At 35.6% G+C, this 20,747-nt stretch overlaps 1 protein-coding gene across 8 annotated transcripts in view; it reads left to right on the top strand.

Moving 5' to 3' along the window:
* The window catches only part of DOP1A (DOP1 leucine zipper like protein A), a 61,030-nt gene that overhangs the window by 12,955 nt on the left and 27,328 nt on the right, over positions 1–20,747 (top strand). For 3 of the 8 annotated variants that reach the window (XM_021546131.2, XM_021546111.2, XM_021546139.2), the window contains exons 4-15: positions 1,725–1,895; positions 3,233–3,422; positions 4,002–4,100; positions 5,179–5,278; positions 7,632–7,741; positions 9,639–9,747; positions 12,074–12,194; positions 12,892–13,011; positions 14,687–14,801; positions 15,229–15,258; positions 15,670–15,903; positions 18,286–18,910. In XM_021546131.2, coding sequence (XP_021401806.2) covers positions 1,725–1,895; positions 3,233–3,422; positions 4,002–4,100; positions 5,179–5,278; positions 7,632–7,741; positions 9,639–9,747; positions 12,074–12,194; positions 12,892–13,011; positions 14,687–14,801; positions 15,229–15,258; positions 15,670–15,903; positions 18,286–18,910 — 2,024 coding nt within the window. Of the gene's footprint in view, positions 1–1,724; positions 1,896–3,232; positions 3,423–4,001; positions 4,101–5,178; positions 5,279–6,476; positions 7,528–7,631; positions 7,742–9,638; positions 9,748–12,073; positions 12,195–12,891; positions 13,012–14,686; positions 14,802–15,228; positions 15,259–15,669; positions 15,904–18,285; positions 18,911–20,747 lie in introns of those variants that run through there. The other 5 variants (XM_021546154.2, XM_021546119.2, XM_077782318.1 and 2 more) reach the window with 3 other exon arrangements.

Raw genomic sequence — 20,747 nt, 5'->3', positions numbered from 1 at the left:
TTAGCATGGGGGCAAGTACAAACTTTTTCTCAGTCTCTGGAATTGATGATAATGAAAAGGAAGGATAACCTTGAAAAGTTTAGTCAGCATATACTGGTTTCTAAAACCTCCATTACGAGGTGTATATTTTTGGTTGGGTGGTATGGGCAAGACATTAAGTTATTTATTATATAATGAATAGAGAAATGTGTGCACACTGTCACATATGGTTCTTAATCTTTACCTGTCCTGAGATTAGAATGTTTAGGTAGAAAAGGTGTGCATCAGTGCTTGGAAAGAAATTGCATACCTTAACATCAGTTCTTCTGTCTTGCATGGTCAGGATGTTTATATATAATCACATTGAGGAGGGGAATGCTTTGGTTCTCTATTTCCACGTTTTAAAAGAAACTGTGAACTCATAGCTAATGTTTTTTGCTTGTACAGTGATTCAGTAGCTGCAAGATCTCATTAACAGTAAGTTCTAGGGTAATGGAAAATGCTACCTTGTATAATCTAACTAAAAGCTATTGTTACTACTGCTAGGGCAAAGACAGACATTCACATTAAGGTATTATCAAAGATTCCAGTATTTGTCATGAAAGCAGAATGCCAGTGTCTGAACAGCAGGTCTTGAAGTGTGAGTAATAGCTTTACAAAGAGTGAGTATGGGTTAGTGGGCTGCTTATTGGACAAAAAGATATTTTCTGTAGAAAAAAGAAGCCAGTTGACAATGGTAAAGGACAGTATCTGCCAGACAGATAAAGGCAAACACATTTTTACTGAAAATGTTATTTTGGAATTGGTTTTGTAGGATCTTTTCCTCTATCATGGACAATATCCTATGAACATAGATTTTTTTTTTAATAGTAAATTTGTAGGTGTACATTTTAAGACCCTTTCCTTAAAATTACCTTTTTTACTGTTCTTTAATCTTCTTATTCTTATGTCAGGGTCTTCTATCCTAAGTCCTCAATGATTTTTAAAATTGAGGTTGTGTTCACATGCATTTGATTATTAGTATGCTTTGTAATAAAGTGTGATATTTAGCAGTAATAGCAAATTTTATTTTAGTATTTATGTACTTCTTAGGAGACCACATTTATAACTTCCATGAACTTACATTCAAGTAAATTCAGAACATACTTCCAATGTTTTCAGTCCTTTAAAGTCTGTGTTATGAACAGACTTGCAAATAGGGTTTATTGTTAGTTTTAGAATCTGTTTTCAGACTGAATTTCTGAAGTAGGTATGCCTTTGATGCCACTTAACAGTATAAATGTCGTAAATTTTACCTCAAGTTTACTTGCTGAAATAAAACACCATGATTTTTCTTTCAGAAAATTATTTCTATGAATTTCCTCAAATTGCTCTTATACAGTCTTGTTTTTTCTTAATAAGTGCAAAGAAAATGTATTTTTAAATACAGTTTTCATTGTGATGTGGTTCAGTTTGGGCAAAATTAACATTTTGTTATGCAGAGATGCTTCTAGTTTCATATTTATTTTATTGGTGAAAGAAGTAATCTCTAGGCCTTCAGTGCTTGTTATCACAATAGTAGTAAAGCTCATAAGCCTTTGGGTCCATCCAAAGGCAGTCAGATTTTGTGGTGGTCTATGCCTATGCACAATTCTAAGATAAAAATCTGATAATAACTATACTGCATGTGCCTATAGCAGTCTAGAGAGAAATAACATTGTCACATGAGAAGCTTCTTTAAAAAAGGTAAAATTTATTTTTCACAGTTCTGGACTGTTTCCACTCCTTGCCAATGCTGCTATGTCTGTCAAGCCAACGTTATTGAGTCTGTATGAGATTTATTACCTCCCTTTGGGGAAAACATTGAAACCAGGACTGCAAGGACTGTTAACTGGGATTCTGCCTGGGTTAGAGGAGGGATCAGAGTATTATGAAAGGTAAGGATACTTATGTTAATAAGGTGATTGTTTGGTCTGGGGGAAGGGTTTACTGTAATTTTTCACAGTGTACTTCTGTGTGGATTTTGTTTTCAAGGTACTTGCTTTTTAATTTGATGCTGTCATATTAATTGCAACAGAATGCTATGGTAGGAGGTTCTTAGCATTAATTAGGACAAATTAACTGTTAGTTGTTCCTGCTGGTAGTTATGGAAAGGGAATTGGCATTAAGCAGACTTAGTGTTATATGTCAGTCTCTTCTCCCAGGTAACAAGCAATAGAACAAGAGAAAATGGCTTTAGGTTGTTCCAGGAGAGGTTTAGGTTGGATATTTGTAAAAATTGCTTCATCTAAAAGGTTGTCAAGCACCAGAATGGGGTGCCTGGGGAAGTAGTGGAGTCACCATGCCTGGAAGTATTTAAAAGCCATGTAGATGTGGCAGTTTAGGACACGGTTTAATTGTGGATTTTGCAGTGTTGGGTTGAACTCAATAATCCTGAAGGTATTTTCCAACTTGAACAATTCTATGACTCTTGATACGGGTTGGCATACATAACTGCAGCATCTGTGCTGCTGAGGTAGCATCTTAACATATTAAAGGATGAAGTTACACTCCATCACTTGGAATTCTTGGAATTGATGCTTACATATTCTTGATATTTCCAACTTCAAGAACTTGAATTTTCACAAATTGTATATCAAGAGCAATTCAACACTATCTTTTTCTATTTCTGTGTAGGCAGACACACACACAATGTGGTTGGCATTGCTACAACAGGGAACAAGGTCTATCCAGCTTGCCTCCTGGGGCCTGCCAGAGGGTGTAGAGGTGCTGCCACATGAGTTGGAGGAAATGAGGACAGGGGAAAGGAATGCTTGTGCTCAAAGAATTGGGGTATTTTTGTGCCCTGTTATTACCAGAAGGGCTCAGTGCAAGGAATGAGAGGGCAAAAGTCATCTGCTTTAATTCTTTTCTTCAGAAGCTATGCTTTCCTGCTGTCTGTCTGAAACCTCTGTCTGTAGCAACATTTGGCTTTAAGTAGCACATGAAGGAGTTATTTGGCTCTTTGAACATAAGGAGTATATAAGGAGTATATAAAGAGAAGCTGTGGGCAAGCCAAAAGCATTTTGCAAGCCAGATTGGCCCACAGGCTTGCTAGCTGGATTGCTCTGTTCAGGCTGCATTATAAGGTTCAGTGTATAACTGGGCCTCTCTTGGCATCTCAAAAGGAAGTTTTGACCTTCCTGTAACAATTAATTTTAATACTTACTAAAACAGGAGGCAGGGGCAGAGCTGTGATACATCCCCTGATTCAGCTGACTTGGTTTTACTACAGGACAAACACACTACTGGAGAAAGTTGCTTCAGCTGTGGATCAGTCAGCGTTCTACAGTGCTCTCTGGGGGAGCCTTCTCACCAGCCCTGCAGTGCGCTTGCCTGGCATCACCTATGTCCTCTCCCATCTGAACAGGAAGCTTTCCATGGAGGATCAACTCTACATAATTGGCAGTGACATTGAATTAATGGTAATGTTTTAATGGAGCAATGAACTTAAGTAAATAACTTCATTGAAGTCACTTACTATATAATGTATTTTGAGGGGGGATTTAGATGTAGTCTCTATCTTTGAACTTAGTCTTTGAAGGGATGAAAATGCATGTTTATTATAGCTCCAGTTAAAGTGATGTTTTGGTGCATGATAGGAGGGTTTCAAAGATGAATTAATGTATCAGAACTGCTTAGGTTTTGTGTAAAAGTTTCCATTCATTACATGCTTCAGCTAAAAGTAATTGATTGAGTATTGTTGCAATATTTGGTTCCTTTTTTTTTTTTTTTGTTTAAAGATGTAGAGAATAATTTTGTCTTTTAAATTTAAGATATTCGTTGATAATATAAAAAGCAAAAGCTGTTGGTATAGTTTAGGGAATCTGTTGATTCTGTTTCCTCAGCGGTGAAACTTTATTTTCCTATTTTATCTTGTTTCTTTATTCAAAATGACTTCATTTAGTACTTATCATTATTTATAAATAATTTTGAATGCTTTCTTATATCTGCCTCCTTAAAATAATAACTATTCTGCTGGGGGGAATCTACCTTTTCTTCAGGTGGAAGCAGTGAGCACTTCAGTGCAAGATACCAGTGTTTTAGTACAGAGGAGCACATTGGACCTTATCCTTTTTTGTTTTCCTTTCCATATGAGCCAGGTAGGTTATTAACATGAGAGATGAATTGACAAATTCCTAAATGTACTTCACTTCTGAAGTCAGTAGCAGTATTTGGTTGGTTTTTGTAATAATTCTTATCCAAGCTCCAATTACAGTCACACATAGGAATTTCTCTGATAGGTTTGGCTGTTCTCATGTCATGATCTCTGCTCTTTAACTTGATGTGCTAACTTTGAAGTTAAAGTTAACTTCTGTGTACGTAAGCTTAAATTATGCAAAAGCTTTTAATTTGCTCCAGTTTGATGAGAAAGCAAATTACATATTCATTTTCAAGTTTCCAATTCCCAGTGTTCAAAATAAGCAAAAGTTAATCCTCTTAGCACAACAGATTCAGAACACTAGAGAATTGAAAATGGTTTTTGGTTTTGCGTGAGTGGTTAGCCCTAGCTGTAGTGGGAGATAGACCTTACAATTTCTAGATAATTTTTTTGGACTGCTTTTATTGTTAGTTATATCCTGGTTTTAAATGATCCATGAATTATTTAAATCCTGGAGGAAAACTTATACACGACTGATTCTCATCTTGTTATAAATTAGGAAAAACCTTTGCTTCTGTGTAAGAATGAACTGTGTTCTTGCTTGGGGAATTGCTTCACTCACATTTATCAGTTACTATAGGAGTATTTGGAGTGTCTCTGTTTAGGTATTGAAATGTTGAAATTATCAATACAACATTTTTTCAATATTTAGACTTACACAAGCATTTAAAGTAGTAAGAAACTGAAAATGTAGTTGATTTTTTTCTAATTGGATTTTAAAAATTTTCTTCCAAAGCTTTTGCCTCATAGTAAAATGTAATGTCTTATAACAAACAGGAGCTGTTAGTCAAATCTGTTATTTTTGCTGTTCTTAAAGGATGCATGTTATTATATAGTATATGTTCCAAACAATAATCATATTTTGGTTTCCTGAGAGCAAGATTGTTTTCTTGTACTGGGCAGAATTCAGAAATGTCAAAACATGAAACTAGCTAGGTTTTTAATGAACATTAAGCTGCTAACATAGAAAAAGCATTACTTTTCATAGTTAAAATTAAATGTGTTTCTGACTTCTTCAGGCAACACGTCCAGACATGATCAGAATTTTGTCAGCAGCCCTTCACGTAGTGCTGCGCAGGGATATGTCACTCAACCGAAGGCTTTATGCATGGCTTCTAGGTAGGTTTGTATTTCATTCCATTGGCCACTAAAAGTGGAAAATGGATTGTATTTTCCTTATCAGTTTGCACTACTGTGTAGAAAGAATCTTGGAAAAATTAAATAATCAATTTCTTTCATAAGAAAGAAAGGCATTTACTCTCTGCGTGGACATAGAAGATGAAGAATGTCATCCTGGAACTCATTCCTGTGATATAAATTGTTGATACATTTTCCTCTAGCAGTAGTTATGGGCCACATGCAAGAGTAGAGCCTGGTGTAGTAAGCTCATGGAAACAGGCACTCTGAAACTTTTTCTCTAAAACGTAGAATGGAGAAAACAGAGAATAGGCATTATAGAATGTAGATGTTAGTTGGAGCACAACAGTATAGAAGATGCAAAAATAAAAGAATGCTGAAGGGCATTGATATTACAGTTAGTGTTTGCAAACTTTAAACTTCATTAGTTGTTTTTCTGATTGAATTAACAGATCACAAATCACTTTTCAGCACCTTTTTAGAGTAAAAATTGAGCAATTGGGAATACAATTCTACCAAATGACATAAAATCAAGACAGTACAAATTTAAATTTTTATACTAAACCAGCATGTAATTTAGAAGAGGGTAACAAAGAATTATAGCTATTAGAAGGCTCTTAGATCTTCAGGGAATAGTTAGAAGACCAGAAATTAGAAAATTTTAGGAAAAAATTACTCTTATTCAGTCTTGTTATTTTAAGGAAATGAAGCATGTGGTCGCATTAATCCGATCAGTTACTCTTTAAACCCATTTTGAAAGAAGTCAAAAGTCATGGAAGTTCCTAAGTGTCTCCCAGGAATTGGAGACTGAATGGAGTAACATGAAGTGGCTTCTCTGATATGTTTTGCAGTCTGCTGTTACCTTCTTTGTTTGACTTCCCAGCTCACCAGCAAGCACATATGTGCCTCTCAGGCTATTCAGAACGTTTCCCAGCTGATAGTTAAGATGTCAGAGGCAGGTAGCCTGTGAGTGACTGGGGAGAAAGGATGTGAGTAGCAAAGGGCCCTGAGAGAGAGCTGAAATTATGAGGAGGGAAGAAATCAGCGACAGTGTTTTGTATGAGGGGGTTGGTTGATTGTGTTGCTGTAGGAGCTGCAGGGGTTTAGAAGTTAAATATGAGAAAATCCTGGCTTCTGTGAGCCAGGATTTAGTTATTCTTTGAAACTGACTTGCAAAGGATTCATCTTTTAAAGAAAGACATAGAAAATCAATGTTATGCTTCATACCTGCATTTTCAAATTTGGGGGAGAAATAGTTTCTAGATTAAGCACTGCACACATGTTTCATCTAAATTTGATGGATTAGGTATGTCTTTTGCTATTATTAAAAAAAGGTATTTTGTGTATTTAAAATATCATGCTGCCTTTTTTTAGTTGTGGAACCTTCTTTTGCAGCCATTTCATTAACTCAGTCTCCACTGAAAGTCATACAGCTTCAGAGAATATTTTTACAATGACTTCCATGTCCTATGTTGGGAACAGCTACTTCATCTGTTTGCTATATTTTTGGACAAACTTTCTGACAATACAGGATTTTTGCTTATTTTTTTTTCTTTGGATGTTGTGCTGCTTTTCTATTATCATTATATTCTGTTCCTAATAAAAGGCAGTGCAGATGAAGATCAGTTATCTTGGGAGACTGTCTGAATTCTGTTGTTCTGTATGGTATTATTTAATTCTGGTGTTTGCTATTCCTTGCTGTAGTTCTACAGCTAGAGGTGACCTATTAAACATTCTCTACGAATAGGTATCACATACATCTCCTTAAATCAGGTTATCTTAACCATTGTTAATCAATTGATTTTTTTTCTTCCTTAAGCCTATTGTTTTCTGCAATTAAAAACTTACTGAGAAAAGAAACTTACAATACAAAGGTCCATCTCGTTAGTGCAATTTTGAAATAAAAAATTATTTTTTGTGATGTGACTGATATTCTTTCTAACACGTCACCTTGTTTTGGTGATCATCTCTAAAACACTGAATTTTGTGTTCTCATTAATATTGAAATACTTTTATGTGATGGCTTGTGGCTTTCTTTAAAGGATTGTGGGTTTTGCAGCATTTGTGAACATTTTTCAAGAAGTATGAGGAGTAATTGGTTGATAATGTTGCATAAAACTAAATTTTTTGATTTGTGTGCAAACTGCTTGTGTGAAAATATAACCTGGTTTCCCTTATTAAACTCTATCAAATCATCTTTTTCTTGCCAACATGACTTGGACTTCATATTGGTAAGTTATGAGTGCTAATGTGTTGATTTCTAGTTTAAACGAATTGGCAATATATTCTATTAAACTGCAAATATTTATCTGCTTTGTCTTTTGTTTGCTTGAAGGTTTTGATAACAATGGTGCCCTTGTAGGACCCAGAAGTACAAGGCACAGCAATCCCGAGGAGCATGCCACTTACTATTTCAACACCTTCTCTAAGGAGATGTTAGTCCAGGTAGCTATACTATTTTATTTATACAATTATATTGGGGCATATATTTTTATAAACAGATCCTGATCAATGTTGCTGTAACTTTATCTTTTGACTTGCCAATACAATGTAACAATGTAATCTTGTCTTTTTTGTGATATTTGTGTCCTATTCTTCCAAAACCTTCTCAGTGGAAAAATGAAGACCTCTAGAATAGCAGAATGAACAGAACAAAAATTAGATTTCTCCCTCACCTTTTCCACAATGAATGAAGCATACATGGATGTTAGTTGATTGTGAAACTGGAGCCTATTCTTTCATGAAACTGAATTGGAGAATTCTCTCCTGTAGATATGGGAAACTCCTCTGTGTCTTGGGCATCAGAAGAAAGTTATCAGATGGCACTCAAAGTCTGTGTTAAAAGGATCTTTCTCCCTGCTAGGAAAAGGGAGCATCTTCTGCTGTCTGTTGGCAGCCAGTAATAGTTGAGAAAATTGGCAGTTAAACTAGTTTACTCCTAAAGCCTTCCTATGTGAGTTGAGATCACTGGTTCTAAGAACTGTTGTTTTTCTGACAGTAATGGAAATACAGATGTCTTCTAAACTTCTGTGAGTCTGATCTGGAAGTTGGGAGACATTTTTATTTTTAAGGCAAATTGATAAGGTCAGGATTTTTCTGAGTCAGAGCTGTGATGCTATGTATGAGAATGAGAGTGGCAAGTCTAACAGTAGTAGCCGACACAGGAATATTCAGGTCATCCCAGTTCAAAGCTGACACCCAGCAAGGACCTCATTAGCACTCTCTCACCCTCTCACCCTTCTCTTATCACCCTTCTGCCTTCCTTATCAGATGGTTCAGAAATTACTCAAATGTAAAGGAGAGGCCTGAATGAGGTACAGTTTCACCTGTACCTTACATAAAAAAGCCATGGTGAGCTTTCAGCAACATTTAGGCATGGTTAATACTTATGGTCTTTTTAAATCTGTCCATCTTTCAAACTCAATCAGTGGCAGTAAAGCTTTTCTGTCTGAAAAGAGTATGGACATTAGAATCTGTGCCTTGCCTATGTGTAATACAAATTACATATTGCTTCTAAAACATTTTTCTGTCTCTTGAAAGACTTTAAAAGCATTGTTCTTTTCTGCCTCATTTTATAGCAGTCTCTGTGTTTTGTTTGATCTAGTCAACTCATATCTTATTCACAGATACAATGTACTGAAAATTCTGGCCTTCTAAAGACATATGAAAGTACAGAAGATTTTTCTTTTAAGATACTTGCTGATGATACTTGGTTTGTAGCAGATAGCAAGGCCAAACTGGTTTTCATGGCTCTTTCTTATCTTTTTTTTTCTTTTGTCCTTTTTTTTTTTTTTTTGAAACTGTAAAAGAAACAAACTAGCTCAGACAGTCAAGTCAGCCAGGCAGAAAACTAAGCAAAATCTGTAGTCATCTCATGGGGCTTTTTTTAATTCTACAGCTCATACCCTAACCTGCTTTGATATAGAAACTCCGTATTCCCATTTTTTTCAAAGTTGTCATTGCTATTTAGACAAGGAAGTTTTCATCCATGTAAATGATTATATCATAGGACAGATGGTGTCTTATTACGTCCTTAATATCTACCAACTTTATCTTCTCAAATAAATTGTTCATTAATGCTCATGTCTTCTCTTTTATTCTTAAGAAATATTGAGTTAGCTGCTTATAATACTCTATTTTGATTTTAAATAAATACAAGTTACCAAGTTCTGTTCCACAGAAATGTTCTCAAATGCAAAGTTAAGAGAACTTGATCATGGGAGACTGAGCTGTAGTGAGATGAGATAGTGGTCTCCACTGCTGAGAATTTTCCCTTTATGTGCAGCTTTTATTGGTTTCTAGCTTTCTTTTTGTTTTCCTGATATATTTTTGCTCTTTGTAGGCAATGGTTGGAATATTGCAAGTCAATGGACAGGGAGAAGAAAGCACATTAATGCAAGACTTAAAGCCTTTTCGAATTCTTATCAGTTTGCTGGATAAGCCTGAATTGGGTAATTTTCGTTTACTCTTTTTAATTTGTTTCATGTGATTTTGCTTTGAAAATTTTTCTCTTTTTCATCAAATTGAATAAGTTATGTTCTTAGTACTGGCAGGTTACCCAGATTTCTTAGATCTTCCAAGCTGTATCTATGTTTTGTATTTAATTTAATGCATTCATCAGATTTGCCTTTTACCAAATGCCATTTCTTCTACTTTCTACACAGGAAACAATAAGTCAAAGTCATAGAGAGAGCTAACTGTGTGTTGGAAAAAATGCAGATTGAATCTTTTTCATTTATTTCATCAAATAATGACTTTTACTGTTATAAATTTCAGCTATTGCTTTTGGAAATAACCTGTACTTTCTTTAATATGCACACAGATATGATAGATATTAACAAAAGAAATAGTTATTTTTTTTTCAGAAGATCTTATGCAGGGGAAGCAAATATTTTTTTTGGTTTTGTGGATGGTTTGTTGGAATTTCTTTTTGGTGTTTCTTTTCAAATTTCCTTTCCCATATTTAAAGTGTTTCAATGCCCTCTTTAGCAGATGAATGCTGAGTACTATAGGACAAAATTATTTACAGTTAAAACTTGGATATCTTCCCTTTTTCTTTTTCAAACATTATATACACAGTGCAAAGTGTTTATATAATGTGTGTTTGGAATACAGTTTTGAAGGTGACTGAAAAAAATCAAAATAATTTTTTAAATGCATAATCAGCTTTGAAGGTAGGATACTAAAAACATTAAAATAGAATAATTAAAGAAAATAATTGGTTAGGACAGAAGAACTACAAGGAACAAAATATCTATCAGAAATTTGCCATCTTCCTTGTAATTTATGATTTCTAGGGATCAGTCTAAATGTTCGGAGGCAATATATATGTTAAGATTTTGTGAAGTAGCAAAGCTTTGGGGATTCTTTCAGCAAAATGAGATAGACTAATATAAAAGGATTTTTTGCTTAACTCCATAAGCATACTCTTACTGAAGGCAGCTCAGTGAGACTAGGAAACATAAAAAAATAAATTATATCTCAAGCAAGACTACTTTTAAATTCCTTTAAAAATAATTTGGGGTTTTCTTCTTCAAAATGGAGATTTAGCTCAAATCTAAAGGAGGAGCTATTTTATAGAATCATAAAATGTTTTGTATTGAAAGGGACCTTACACATCATGTTCCAATGCCCCTGCCACAGGCAGAGAAACCTCCCACTAGACCAGGTTGCTCAAAGCCCCATCCAGCTTGGCCTTGAACACTACCAGGGATGGGGCATCCATGGCTTCTCTGGCAGTCTGTTCTATTGCCTTATTACCCACTGGGTAAAGAATTTTTCCCTAGCATCCAATCTAAACCTCTCTTCTTTTAGTCTAAAACTGTTCCCCCTTGTCCTATTCCTATCTGGCTGTATAAAAAGTCTCTCTCCCTCTTTTTTCATAAGCCCCATCTAAGTACTGAAAGGCTGCCAATGAGGTCTCTCTGAAGCCTTCTTTTCTCCAAGCTGAGCAATCCCAGTTATCTCAGCCTGTCTTCGTAGGAGAGATGTTCCAGCCCATTTGCTATCTTTGTGGCCCTTCTGTAGACTTGCTCCAGCAGGTCCATGTTTCTATGCTGGGCATCCCAAAGATAGTTGCAGTAGTCCAGGTGGTGTTTCCAAGAGCAGAGTAGAAGGTGAGAATCACCTCCCTTGGCCTGCTGGCCACACTTTTTCAGTGCAGCCCAGGCTGCAGTTGGTTTTCTGTGCTGCAATTGCACACTTTCAAAAATACTTCCAAAAAGTACCCTGCAGACTACATCCTGAGCTAAAATAAAACCTGCCTCAAATTAAAAGGAAAGATGATGCTCAAAATATTTTATCTTGTATTTGCATTTAAATTTTTGAGTGTATTGTCCATATGCTACCAGCATGAGATAGCTTAGGGGTGAGTATTTCAAATTGTTTTGACTGAAAGCCACCTCTGATCAAGAATCCATGAAGTCCATTTATATGGTACTGAGCTGAGCTAATAAAAAGGGTGTGTTGGCTTGAACATGATGTATACTGCTGTGACTGCACAGCTTTTGAACTTGGTGTGTTTTTACCCAGCTGCCATTGTACACACACTGAACATGGGGCTTGTGCTTTGTGTTCTCCCAGGCACTACAGTTGTCTCAGTGTTTCTGGAATGCAAACAAACCAAACTTTCTGACATTCAGGTAGTTTATGAGATTGAACCAGAAGAAATTTTGTGGCTTCAATGCCTAAAGTTAGCTAATGATTTCAATAGCTTTCAGCTGTGCACTGTTGGCAATGCTGTAATACAAGAGTGTGACTGCTGGTGTTTCTCCCTAGGCCCTGCCATCCTGGAGGATGTATTGATTGAAGTGTTTCGAACATTATATACACAGTGCAAAGCAGAAATGGAGCTTCAGACAGAACCATCTTTCAACAAAGATCACACACAGCTAAGCAGGTAAATAATGAGTGTAATGTATTTTGTATTAAATAATATATCTTTGTTGCTGGAGCCATGACTGTGAAGCCTGTGGGACTGTGGCATGTTTTCTGCATGATACAGAATCTATTAACATTAATTGCAACTTGTGTTCAGTGCAAAGGTGTGAAGTGGTTGGCTTTATTATTTTTATTTTTTAATGTTTAGTGTATGTTTTTTTCTTTATCCATGACAAAAATGCTTGTTTGATTGATTGTGATATTCTTTATATCTGTGTTCTTGAAAAGCAAAATAGACTGTTGAGTTTTCTTGTAGTAAAAAAATGAAGACTGCTACAAGAGAGCCGGGGAGTGGGATACAGAGTTTAAAGATTTTAATTTAGTACTTTGAAAGGTGGAGAGGCGAGGGATGTTCAAAGTTGGAGAGGGGAGGAAACAACTGTAGGAACGATTATGGTAAAACCAGATCTATTAAAAATGTGGTTAAAAGACAAATATTAAAGAAAGAATAGAGGAGAAACCTAGAAACTGTTAAAAGACATTGGTATGAGCTGCCTCCCAGTATCCTGAGCCCTTGAGCAACAACTACTTGTAGGGGTGGGAGGAAGATCATTTGTCAGTGTTATTTGACAGTGGGTAAACTCAAAGTAAATGTGTAGTTATATAACTTGAAAAAAGAGTATAAAAATATAAATGTTCTTTTTATTTTATTTCAGCAAACTAAGAGAAAACAAGAAAACAGCAGAATTGATTAAAACTGCCAATCTGCTTTTCAATTCTTTTGAGCCTTATTATATGTGGGATTACATTGCTCGTTGGTTTGAAGAGTGTTGTAGGTAGGTGATAATATTTAATCTCTGTATGGGTAAAGTTGAAGTTAATTTTTGTTTTGTATACTTTTTTCTTCGAAGAAGTCAGTCTCATGAGATCATTAAGCGTGTAAGTATTTTTTTCCTCTCATCCCTATAACTTCAACCTTCTGACCAGTTTTCATTGGATGTGATTGTGGGTCTTAGCAATGTGAGTTATCACTCACTCAGTGTCTGGGTTAAATCAAGAGACAGAATTAGACCCTCTACTGAAGGGGAGACTTTAGAGTGATCTCTGAAACTAGTTCTGTTTGGCCAACACAGGATTACTCATTGTACAAATTGCTTTTGGTAAAATTTACAGTTTTGACAAACACACAATGTGTCATCATTTGTCCTGCTCTTTTAGGGAAAAAGAAGGGTGGGAATCTTGTGCATGACAAGGAGGGCTACAGGAGAAAATAGCAAACCATAAATCAGGGAAAGTTGAAACTATTAACAGGAGGGAAGGGGATGAAGAGACCATGGAAGAGCAGGGGTTTTTGCTGTGGTAAGGGGTAGATGATGTATGGATGTCAAATGAAATTAGTAGAATTTTTTTTTCCATTGCTTATGGAATTTCTTGATAAAATATTAAGATACTTGGACATGAATGTCTATGAGCCAACATTGTATTAACTGAAGACACTAAAGAAAACTGTCTTGGGCTACATTATGAGGACCATGGGCAGTAGGTGAAAGGAAGTTGTTTTTCCTTTCACTTAGTGTTTCTAAGGACAGACGTGTAATATTGTGTCCAGCTTTGGACACGCCACCTGAGGAGAAATGTTCAGAAACTGAAGAGACTCTGGTAGAGAAACTGCTAAGCTGGTCAGTTATAGGACATTGCATTGAAGGTTGAGATAGGTGAGTTTGGTTTAGCCTGGCAAAGAGGGAAATTGAATAGCACCTTATGACTTCCTGAAAGGCATTTGCAAAGTTCATACAGCTATACTTTTTATAACAGCTGATGGAAAACAAAGGACAGCAGCAAGTGCTCACTCAAGTGGTCAGGTTGGACTTTGAGAAAAGCTTTGCTAAGAACATGTGCAGCAGTGGAAGAGGTGGAGCAGTGGAAGCCAGGAAGGCTGTGGAACTTTCTTGTGAGATTTCCAGAACTCTGCTAGACAAAACAGTGGACAAGTTTATCTAGTGTTTTTAGCAGTCCTGCTCAGTGTGAGAGGTTGATCTAGATGTCTGTGACTTGATTTTTGTGTGTTGGGCTGAATTGCTAACATAAGGATAGTCATCTACAGCCAGATAACATGCAGGTGAGTATTTCACGACATGTAAGTAGTGTTATTGTCAACATGGATACCAAATTGCATCATAAATAAATGAAATCTGGAGAATAGTTTTTGTTTGGAATTTTGTCTGCATGAGCTTCTTTATTATCTAAATTTTTATCTTCCATGCTCAATTTTCTGTAGCTTGAATTTCCTTATTTTACAAATGAAGACTGTTTTATGCCAAAAGGCTGGTTACTGCTTTTTCTGAAAGAATGGTATGGGGCCAAATAAGCTACTTAACAGTAAAATGAGAAATTGCTTATTGGTTTATAGTGATTACCACCCAATATATACAGCTTTGCATTAAGTTACACAAATATGGTCAATGTAAGGGGGATGGGAAAATACTGTGAAACTCCATTTGAATTTTGCAGGAGGACTTTACATGCCAGACTTCAAACTGGGCCTGGAGGTGATAGTGAGCAATCTGAGTTACCTCTGACAAATTTCTGCTTGTTAGTGGATTTTTTGTTGGATATTGTTTCTTTGGTAAGAATATCTTTATTCATTACCAACATTGGGATTCTGTATATTTATGGTCTGCAGAAATACTATATATACTTTATTAATTGCTTTTCCTGAAAATAATGTCAATTTATGTCAATATAAGAAAAGTTTTTGTTTCATTGTATGATTCTTGATAGACTGGTTAGACATAACTAAAATGGGTTTTATGATGCTTATGCCTTAAAATTTTAGTCTGCCCTCGTTTTCTTTTCTGTGTATTCATTGCAGGTATAGTCTTTTGTAGTTTGATATGCTAGTTTAAATGTGCAGCTTTCTTTTAAGAATCTTTTAAATGTTGTGATAAGATGTATCTTCTTTTTCTGATGTCATTGCTTAATGTAGCAAAGACTGTTGGAACTGTTTTTTCTATAGCTGTCTTTCCTCAATTCTTTGCTTTCTCATTTCAAAGCCTACTAGAAGTATGAGAGTGCTGTGTCAGGTATGGCAATCAGCCTGTTCTTCCCTTAGCTTTTAACTTGTTTATCTTTCATTCTTAAACTTTTGTCTTAAGATTAATAAAGTAATAATAGCTTTCTTCAGCCTTCTTATGATGTTTTAAAATGCATTTGTTGTGTAATGAACAGTATGCACTAGTTTGAAAAAAATTTAAATGTATTTCTATTTGTTTGTTACCCAACTTTAAAGTTAATTTTGTAAGTATTTTTTAGTAAAGCATGTATTTCTTATTCTTGGATATTAAGATATTAATTTTCCTTTTTTCATGTACTGTATGTTTAAAACAGACTTAAGCAAATGATAGGTAGCTCTGTTATAGAAAATAAATCTCAGGGTGGAGTTTGGTGTAACAATTAACAAGTTTTTATTATTACTTTACTACTCCTATTACTAGGAGACTTACATTGAAATACAGACGGAACACTTGCCTCAGCTGTTGCTCAGGATGATTTCTGCATTGATAAGCCATCTTCATACTTTGCACTTGTCTGAGCTTACTGATTCTCTCAGACTCTGCTCAAAGATCCTTAGTAAGGTTCAGCCTCCATTACTCTCTGCTGGTACAGATGGCATCCTGCAGCTTCCTACTGGACAGAGCAGCTCCATTAAAGAATGGGAAAATAAAAAGGTAACTGATTAGGTTTTGCAGCATCTTGCAAAATTGCTTCTTATGTGGAAAAAAGAAATGGGTTTTGTGCAGCCTGTGTTGAACACCCTACAACTCTTTGATTACATTTAGCTATGACAATATATGTGAAATCTGAGTAATCAAAATAACACATAGTTGTGGTGAAATTTCTTGATTATTAGTGCTTTTTACCCAGATATAATATTATACATGTATAAATCACTTCAAAACCAGGGCCTAAGAAACAACTAATCAACTGAAGTTTGGAAAGCACTTCGAGAGTATCATGAAGTAAAATAACTGGACTGAAAAGAATTCACCATTTTGGTTAAGTATCAGGCATATGTAAATGCTCCTCTCACCCATTTTATGTGCATTGGTTTAATACCCATCATGTATTTTACTGTCACTGTTAAGTTCTTAGAATAATTTATTAAATAAATAAAATAAACCAGCCAGCAGCTATTTCTCTTTTAACTTGGTCCACTTTGTTCTATGCAGCCCTGGCTCTGTGTGATATGTTAAGTGACATGCCCTGAAATCCTTGTTTTCCAGCTGAAGAAACTTAAGGAACATCATTGAATAAATTGGGTTGGAAGTGACAGTTGCAGGGCACTGCTAAAAGCAGGGCTGATTTCAAAGTTAGATTTTACTTTAAAGTTAGGTCATGTCACTCAGGATCATATTTGTCTTAGTTTTGAGTGTTTCCAAGGATGAAGTTACCATGACTTCTCTGTACAACTTGTTTGTGCTGTTATTTAATCAGAATCTTCATTGTTGCTGCTTGTGTTGGTTGCCTTGTGTTCTTTCACTGTGGATTTCTCAGCATATCTCCATCTTTTCAACTGCCTAGTGGGAGCTCACAGAGAGTAATAGAGCACTCTTCACCCCATCCACAACTTTTAGCATTCTTTTAAACTGAGTAAATCCAACTCTCTGAGCATTCCTTCTATGTCAGGAGCACTGGGTATACTCTACCTCAGAGTTTCTTTTGTATTAATGAGTGCAAAATTGGATACAATATTCTGGTTGTGAACCTGAGACTGCTGAGCAGAGTGGACTAATTACTTCCCTTGATTTGGTGACAGTACTTTTGCTGATATGGTCCTAGATGTGGCTGGTCTGCTTCACTAAAGGAGTCCACTGCTGGCTCACATTCCCGTTTTCAGCTAGGACTCCAGCAACCTTTATTCAGGATCCTATCCTTATTCTTTTTAGCTAATTGATACCTGCCTTGTTTTGTTGTTTTGGGTTTTTTTTTTTGTTACCTTTTTTTCCTAAATAAAGCCTGTTTTAATTGAATGATGTTGCCCTTTGAATCTTCAGTGGCCTTCTGCTTCCATGTGGCCGTGGTTTCTCTTAAGAGATAGTGAAATGATTTGCCATGCTTTTAATCACTTTTAGATTGTATTTGGTAAAATTGGGACATCAGTTATGTCTCTTCAAGCTTTCTAGTACATAATTTTCACTGTTTTCTGCAGTAGTATCTCAAATTTCTATTCTTATGCCATCTCTGGTAAAGCACAACACTATTCACGTTAAATAATAATGCCACTGTTTTTATTTATTAATGAAAAAGTTTTTCATATTATTACATAAGGCTCAAGTTCTGTATTTAACACAGGTAGTGATTAGAGTCAAAGCAACTTCTGGGCCTGTTAGGTCTCGGGCAACATCTGCCATCGCTGGTAAAATGCAGGATTGGTAGTAAGTGGGCACCTGCATTTAGGGCCACTGATGCATTTCTATTTCAATTGTTTCCATACCTCACATTCTTATCAGGAAACAGACACTATGCTACCAGTTACTACAGCTGTAGAGGGCTAGAGCAGTGCAAAAAGCCACTGTGGGTGCTTTCTGAGTAAGAGCTATTCATCTATTTATGCATATTCTGAATTATAAGGAATTAAGACATATATGTCATGAAGAACTGTTGTTGTTGCAGCAACCTCTCTTTTTGAGGATATTATTTATTTTCTTTGTAGTTGCAAATGCTTAGTTTTTAAATGAAAAGTTTACATCTTTTTGTAGTTATAACTTTATGATGCTGTATAAATTAATAATACCTATGCCTATGTATTTCACATTATTTCAGCATTATTTCATAATGGAATAGACATAGTTATGGTATGAAGAAAATGTTAAAACCAATAATATTTAAATATTTTTCTTGATAAAGATTGTTTTCTTAATGTTAGCTTAGCCTGGCAGGCTTACAGAAACACCAAATATCATTTTGCGTAAAATGTATTTGTATGAATATATTTAAAACTCTGGAATAAAATTGTTACTTTCAAACAAAGACGCTAATAAATGCTGTTTTATGGAGACCTAAATAACATATTTTGAGCAGTCATTAAACTTTTATATTATATTGCTCAGGTGCCATCAGTGCCACTTGAAAATCCTAATGATGTGTTTGAAGATGGTGAAAATCCTCCAAGCAGTCGATCCTCAGAAAGTGGATTCACGGAGTTCGTACAATACCAGGCAGATACAACTGATGACATTGACAGAGCACTGAATGAAGGTCACGGTGCACCTGGCATCCCTATTGTTGGTAGCACATCCTCAGAGACTGAGACAGCATCAACTGTGGGTTCTGAGGAGACCATTGTACAGCCTCCTTCCATAATGACACAAGGGACAGTGACTCGTAGTGGGAAAACAATCCAAAAGACTGCAATGCAGTGCTGTTTGGAATATGTCCAACAGTTTTTAACCAGATTTATCAACCTGTATATCATTCAGAATAATTCCTTGTCTCAGCCTTTAGGGGCAGAGCTTCCAGTAGACCCCAGTAGACCACAAGGACAGAGCACAAAATGGGACAGAGAATCACAAGATGATGCTAAGGTGAAAAAAACAAGCAAGAAGAAAACCCCAAAAGAATACCTTCCTGCCTTTATTGCTGCTTGTCAGCTCTACCTTGAATGTTCGAGCTTTCCCGTTTACATTGCTGAAGGAAACCGCACTTCAGAATTACATCCTGGGAAGCCTGAAGTTGGTAAGCTGCCCTCTCATTTGTTGTTTTTAAATAATAATTCTTATTTTTCTGCCAAAAAAATTTTAATTCTTGTATCATGTTTTGTGTGTGTTACTGTTTGCTGCTCCTCTCAGAAATCTAAGTTTTCTTCCATGTCAACTGGCTTACATTTGGAAAGTAAATTATTTTGTCATAGATTTTTAAGAATATTGCTGGTATGGAATTTGGCAGTAATTAATATTGGGGTGAAAAATATAAATTATGCAAACTGAAGCCTAAATAGAATCTAGATTGTTGAGTCTTTCTCTTTACTGTATGGATCCACAATGTTTTCTTTGTCATATTGCAATAGCCACAGCTTACATCAAAAATGTTTTTAGCTTCCTTTTATCAGCTTTGGATTGATGTGCACTTGATCACTTTGGCAATACATGGAAATTGTAAGCTACTGTCCAATGAAAATTATACTAGCTAAGAAATTTAATTAATTCGACTTTGTTCCTATTAAAGGGACAGTTCTTGCAAAAAATACTTCTATAATTTCATTAAGAAACAAAATAAAAGTGGTGAGTTTTGGTGAGATATGGATATGTTCACAGATAGATAGATAGATGAAACTATTCAGATACAGACATGATTAAAACACTGATAGTTATGGATTACTGTAAATTGTGGCATTTTAGGATGAACAATGCTTTTTACAATTTGTAAAGTCTTCAGTTTACAGTTCCAATTTTGGATCTACTTCTGATCTGCAGTCTGAGAGTTACTTCTTAGAATGTTTTCATGGTTGATATGCTTGGAACATGCAAGAAATAGTAACATTAATTTTGGCTACTGTCACAGTCCTCTCTTTTTTTTCCATAGGAAACTTCCTAGTTGCAGCTTCTTGTTCTTACTTAAAATTTTCAAATCAAGGTTAAGTGGTGCTTGGAGAGGAGTAGTTTCTTTGGTTTTGGAAGCAAGCATGCTAATTGAACATGACTGCTTCTGTTTCTGTGGTCTTTAAGATGTGTTGTTTATGACTTCATTATAGGCAGGAGCAGATCATATCTTTGTAGCATTCAGACATATAAAATATTTGTCAGTTGAAGGCAATTTGGTTTTAGCTTTTTATTCGTTATTAGTATTGTGCTTTTATAACATGACCATGAAAATGCTAGATGTTCATTTATTTCTCCTAAACAGCCTACAAATAAGTATTGTAGACTCAAAGACTAAAATGTCAGCTGTTTGCTTATTACTTTTTGGTGCACATAGTACTTGCTTTCTGCTGCCTTGTGCACTGTAGGGCAGAGAGCCTATAGAGCTTGATTAGTATGTGCCTTGTATGAGGGCAGTGCTTCTAGGAATCCTTTTCACTTTTGGAAATGTCTTGGTTTTGTGTTTCTTGTTCATCATCTGAACGTTCCTATTTGTGAGATATCACTTACAGTCTATTAAACTTTGAGTGAAACTTTGAGGAATAAGCATAAATTGTAGCTGGGTAAAACCAACAGGAAGGATTTTGTTCCAAATATAAACATCTGTTGTATAGAATGTCGGGGTTCATGGGAATAGTTATGGGCCTACTTTCCATAACAGAGAATTGTACTGGAACAGAGGATGGAAGAAGGTAGTTGCCATAATTCTCACACTACCCTATCTATTGATATGAGGCTTTTATACTGCAGAAGAGGCTGTGTTTGTTGAAGCGTTCCTAAATTTGGAATGTGTTTTTAAAGGGTTGCATTAATGACTTGACCCAATAGCTCTTAATCACTGGTCAGTCTGTTTATTTAAGGGAGACAAGTTAATCTGATATTTAACATAATTGTCCTGTAATTCTGCAGTAGGCTAATTTTCTCAGCTCTCTTTA

The sequence above is a fragment of the Lonchura striata genome, chromosome 3 (genome assembly GCF_046129695.1).
Source record: "Lonchura striata isolate bLonStr1 chromosome 3, bLonStr1.mat, whole genome shotgun sequence".
NCBI classification, from domain to species: domain Eukaryota; kingdom Metazoa; phylum Chordata; class Aves; order Passeriformes; family Estrildidae; genus Lonchura; species Lonchura striata.
Note: the sequence above shows the minus strand (reverse complement) of the source record. Positions and strands in the feature narration are given on the sequence as shown.